Source organism: Oncorhynchus gorbuscha, linkage group LG09, assembly GCF_021184085.1.
Source record: "Oncorhynchus gorbuscha isolate QuinsamMale2020 ecotype Even-year linkage group LG09, OgorEven_v1.0, whole genome shotgun sequence".
In the NCBI taxonomy this organism is placed as follows: domain Eukaryota; kingdom Metazoa; phylum Chordata; class Actinopteri; order Salmoniformes; family Salmonidae; genus Oncorhynchus; species Oncorhynchus gorbuscha.
The window spans coordinates 89,479,557-89,485,375 of record NC_060181.1 but is presented as its reverse complement, the minus strand read 5'-3'; the positions used below and the strand labels follow the sequence as shown (position 1 = coordinate 89,485,375).

The 5,819-nt window shown below is 42.8% G+C and overlaps 1 protein-coding gene across 1 annotated transcript in view; it reads left to right on the top strand.

Annotated features, from left to right (window-relative positions):
• Nucleotides 1-4,999, top strand: part of LOC124044244 (tensin-1-like) — a 329,213-nt gene extending 324,214 nt beyond the window's left edge. The window contains 4 exon segments of the mRNA XM_046363851.1: nt 675-843; nt 2,278-2,346; nt 2,658-2,687; nt 4,337-4,999. Coding sequence (XP_046219807.1) covers nt 675-843; nt 2,278-2,346; nt 2,658-2,687; nt 4,337-4,478 — 410 coding nt within the window. The 3' untranslated portion in view covers nt 4,479-4,999.
• Nucleotides 5,000-5,819: the final 820 nt, after the last annotated feature.

The window sequence follows — 5,819 nt, the reverse complement described above, 5'->3', positions numbered from 1 at the left end:
TCCAGGGGAAAGCTATGATCCACTTCAATCAGTGTAGAATGTTAAATAATTATTTTTGAGCTTTCAGACAATTGAGACATGGATTGTGTATGTGTGCCATTCAGAGGGTGACGATTTAAGTGCCTCCGAACGGGGTTTGGTAGTAGGTGCCAGGCGCACCGGTTTGAGTGTGTCAAGAACTGCAATGTTGCTGGGGTTTTCACGCTCAACAGTTTCCAGTGTGTATCAAGAATGCTCCACCACCCAAAGGACATCTAGCCAATTTGACACAACTGTAGGAAACATTGGAGTCAATATGGGCCAATATCTCTGTGGAACGCTTTCGACACCTTGTAGTGTCCATGCGCCCCGGCGAATTGAGGCTGTTCTGAGGGGCAAAAGGGGTTGCAGCTCAATATTAGGAAGGTGTTCTTAATGTTTTGTCCACTCAGTGTGCGACAAATAGCATTTTGTAATAGATTACTCCATGTTACTCTGATCTTAAGCATACATAATACATCCTATAAATTAAACGAAAGTAAACTGTTGGTCACAACAGAAAGCACTACAACCAAACCAATACATGTTGTAGCATTGAAAAGCCCATGACATCATCTCTCTCCTTTTTGACCTCTCACCTCTTTCCAGTGGGAAATGCACTGTGCTGATTAGCTACACCTCACTTTTTTCCCCAGCATGCAATGTGCTGTACATCAACTCGGTGGACATGGAGTCTCTGACAGGACCTCAGGCCATCGCCAAGGCGATCTCGGAGACGATGGCCGCCGCGTCCCCGCCCACCGCCACCGTTGTGCACTTCAAGGTGTCGCCCCAAGGCATCACCCTGACGGATAACCAGAGGAAGTGAGTAGGGAGTAGGGAATAGGACAAACAAGCGATTATAATGGAGTAGCGGTGTAGTGGAGTAGTGGAGTCGGGGTGTAGTGGTGGAGTAGGGGTGTAGTGGTGGATTATGTGTGCAGTTGAGTAGTGGAGTAGGAGAGTAGCGGTGGAGTAATGGAGTAGGGGTGTTGTGGTGGAGTAGTGGTGGAGAAGTGAAGTAGGGATGTAGTGGAGTAGTGGGATAAGGGTCTGGTAGAGTAGGGATGGAGTGGTGGAGTAGTGGAGTAGGGGTGTAGTGGTGGAGTAGTGAAGTAGGGGTGGAGTAGTGGAATAGTGAAGTAGGGGTGTAGTGGTGTGGGGTGTAGTGGTGGAATAGTGAAGTAGGGGTGTAGTAGTGGAGTAGTTGTGAAGTAGGGTGTAATGGTGGAGTAGTGAAGTAGGGGTGTAGTGGTGGAGTAGTGGAGTAGGGGTGTGGGGTGTAGTGGTGGAGTAGTGACATAGTGGAGTAGGGGTGTGGGGTGTAGTGGTGGAGTAGTGACATAGTGGAGTATGGGTTAAGTAGTGGTGTAGTAGGGGTGGAATGGTGGAGTAGGGATGCAGTAGGGGTGTAGGGGGTAGTGAATGAGTACTGGAGTAGGGGTGGAGTAGAGGTGTAGTTGTGGAGTAGAGATGTAGTAGTGGAGTAGTGGTATAGTATTGGAGTAGGGGTGTAGAGTGTAGGGTTATAGTGGAGTAGGGGTGGAGTAGGGGTGTAGAGTATATGGTTATAGTGGAGTATGGGTGTAGAGTGTAGAGTTGTAGTTTAGGGGAGACACAAGTAAATACATTCACCCACCTTTTTAAGGGACAGTTTACTCTCCTTTTTAAGGGACAGTTTACTCACCTTGTTTCAAGGGACAGTTTACTCACCTTTTTTCAATGGACAGTTTACTCACCTTTTTTCAAGGGACAGTTTACTCACCTTGTTTCAAGGGAAAGTTTACTCACCTTTTTTCAAGGGACAGTTTACTCACCTTTTTTCAAGGAACAGTTTACCCACCACCTTTTTTTAAGGGACAGTTTACTCACCTTTTTTCAAGGGACAGTTTACTCACCTTTTGCGGAAAAATGCATGAAAAGTATAGGTAGTGTTACTTTTTTCATCGCGATGAGAGTTCACTCTACAAGACTCTATATTGCATTTTTTTTAACTGATCAACAATATTTGAACCATAATGACAATATTTCAAATGGCTCACTCTGACTGAGGGCTCTTAATATAATAATAATAATATATGCCATTTAGCAGACGCTTTTATCCAAAGCGACTTACAGTCATGTGTGCATACATTCTACGTATGGGTTGTCCCGGGAATCGAACCCACTACCCTGGCGTTACAAGCGCCATGCTCTACCAACTGAGCTACAGAAGCAATTGCTATAGGCAGTGTGTTAAACCTTGTTTTTACATAACAGGCGTTTCTTCCGGCGCCACTACCCTATCAACACTGTCACGTTTTGTGATGTCGACCCTCAGGAGAGAAAGTGAGTGTCCACACTGAGCTACAACACACACACACACACACACACACACACACACACACACACACACACACACACACACACACACACACACACACACACACACACACACACACACACACACACACACACACACACACACACACACACACACACACACACACACACACACACACACACACACACACACACACTTTCGGGGACAGTAAACGAAAGGCAGTAATCTCTGCTGTTTGAAATGAATGGGGCCTATGACCTGAATGTATCATACATAATGTTACATGAAATAATACTGTTTATTTATCTCTCTATAGGTGGAATAAACCTGATGGGGACACAGCCAAGTAAGTATACAGTATATGCATTTGAGTACCAAATCTAATTATATTTGTCACATGCGCCGATTACAACAGGTGTAGTAGACCTTACAGTGAAATGCTTACTTACAAGCCCTTAACCAACAGTGCATTTTTAAGAAAATACATTTTAAAAAGTCAAAGTAACAAATAATTCAAGAGCAGCAGTAAAATAACAATAGCGAGGCTATATACAGGGGGTACCGGTACAGATTCAATGTGAGGGGGAACCGGTGTCGAGGTAATTGAGGTAAGATGTACATATAGGTAGAGTTATTAAAGTGACTATGCATAGATAATAACAGAGATTAGCTGAAGCGTAGAAGAGAGGGGTTAGTCCTCGTGTATTTTTGTCTGTACTGTTTATAGATTGCCCAACCTTACTTTGACTGACAGTTGCAGAACCACTGAAGAAAGTGAAGCAACTTAGCTTGATACTTTCAGCAACTGGTCCAAGGATGGTTTTGATGTTAAACACCTAACGACACCGGTTAGAACTAAGGTTAGTTAGATCTGATTTCAAATCAGTTGTTTAGCTTGACCACAATGGTTCTTTGGGGGGGGGACTATTCACTTAGACAGACTTATCATCAGTTCCTGACCTGCCTCTAATACATTGGCCAATGTGATTTCAATTAGTACTCTCCTCCATCCTAAATCAAATAAAAGGCGATATTTAGTAGCTCAGACATCAAACCAGGGGAGAGAAGAAGGGATGAAAGCTCCCCACCAATGATTCAGAGAGGAAGAATAGATGGATGGAGAGATGACTGGGCTGAAGATAAAAGAGTGTCCCTTTAGCCAACAAAACCCAGTGTTGGCAGTCACGAGTTTAGAATTTACAGCATGTCATGGTTTGGGGTTTTAAACTCAGGGATCAAAGTGCCTATGAATTTACCGTTATGAGACTTAGGGCTCAATTATATAAACTCATATGGTCTAACAGGCAAAAGAGTAAATCAAGTAGACAAAATATCATTATAATTACTGTGAAATATTTATCATTAGAGCCAGGGCAAATTTTTTAAAATTTTAAATGCTCCAACCGAATGCTAATAAATAGTGTGAACGTTTTCCCCAAAGTTAGTTTCAGGCACTGGTTACAGAATGAAAAAAAGGCTTCTATTAAATCCATATCCTTAATGTTCAGTGATATAGCGCGATTGAAATCTAAATTCAATATTCACCTGTTCTCGGAAATTGCATTCTCTGTAAACGCTGCAGTCAGAGATGTAGCCGAACTTCGCCGATTTGAATTGAATTGAACCTTAAATATTTCCAAATGTTAACAGTGGCATGGAGCGCCCCCTAGAGACTAAACATGGAACTACAGAGATGGAACACAAACAGTTTAGCAGAACAATATCTCTTAATGGATACAGTAAAGCATCAATGATAATGGATGTGTTTGGGTGAACCAGCTCAAGTGATGAGTAACCTTGCCTAAGACCTGAAGTAATATGCTTTAGCTCAGCGGGCTAAAACAGTCTTGAAGCATGAAAACAACCATGGTTCAAACCTCCCATTTGGTCACACGCACACTTTTCATCTCTGATTCATATGATTTCCTACAGATGAATTTGACCAGTTAGAACAAGCCTACAAGCGACATTGACAGCATCCCTTCCCTTTTCCAGGTTTTTTGGGTTTGTGGCTCGGAAGCAAGGAAGCACAACTGACAACGTCAGTCACCTCTTTGCCGAGATGGACCCCGATCAGCCCGCCAGCGCCATCGTCAACTTTGTCTCCAAGGTGATGAGCGGCTCGCAGAAACGATGAGCTGACCTTTTGGCGACCCTTGGCTGTTGGTTTTTTGGGGTTGTTGTTCTTTTAACTACGGAGGGAATATATTTCCTTTTTTTTGTTTGTATTCTAAGTTTAATCTTAGGTTTCACCTCTTTCCTTCTGATCTCGTCTTTTACGTGTGTGTGTGTGTGTGTGTGTGTGTGTGTGTGTGTGTGTGTGTGTGTGTGTGTGTGTGTGTGTGTGTGTGTGTGTGTGTGTGTGTGTGTGTGTGTGTGTGTGTGTGTGTGTGTGTGTGTGTGTGTGTGTGTGTGTGTGTGTGTGTGTGTGTGTGTGTGTGTGTGTGTGTGTGTGTGTTTCTTCTTGGAAGGACTCCTTCGTGGCGTGAAGTAGGGGGGATAGAGGAAGTGCAGTTTGTGGGGTGTGGCTGTGTAAGCTGTTGAATGTTGGCTATGGGAGGCCATTGTGATCTCTCTAGCAGGGCAGCACAAGAACAGGAAGAGGAAATCATGTCAGTGATGATGTCAGTGAGGTGTGATGCATGAAAAAGAGAAGAAGTAGTAAAGTTGTGTGATGTAAAGAAGGATGTGAAGCTGTCTGGTTTTGGACTGTTCAACCAAAGATTTTAAAAAAGGAGCAATGTCACTGAAGGTATGTTTGAGACAATATTTGGTTAAAAAAAAAAATGGCTACTTTATCAAAACATTTACATTTTATGTTCTTTCTATATACAAGTAAATACTGTATTTATTTTATTCCTAAAAAGTTTGCATCTTTGCTTTCTTCGCAAACCGTATTCAAGTACGTTTTTGCATGCTGGCGAGTTTAATCAATGTAAATATCACAGAGTGCTCTCTTGGTAGGGCGTGGGTGACTTGGATGACTTGGGGCCTAAAAATGTTGTTGGAAAAAAAAAATTGAGCTTACTGTAGAAAAATAAAATAAAGAAAAAAGCACAGTTGTTCTCTTCAGAACAACAGAAAACATCTGACTTCAGAACATCTGTATTGGTCTCCTCCGACATCCACTGTTCCCTTCAGAACAACAGCACACATCTGACTTCCACTGTTCCCTTCAGAACAACAGCACACATCTGACTTCCACTGTTCTCTTCAGAACAACAGAACACATCTGACTTCCACTGTTCTCTTCAGAACAACAGAACACATCTGACTTCCACTGTTCTCTTCAGAACAACAGAACACATCTGACTTCCACTGTTCTCTTCAGAACAACAGAACACATCTGACTTCCACTGTTCTCTTCAGAACAACAGAACACATCTGACTTCCACTGTTCAGAACAACAGAACACATCAGCTGTTCTCTTCAGAACAACATAACACATCAGCTGTTCTCTTCAGAACAACAGAACACA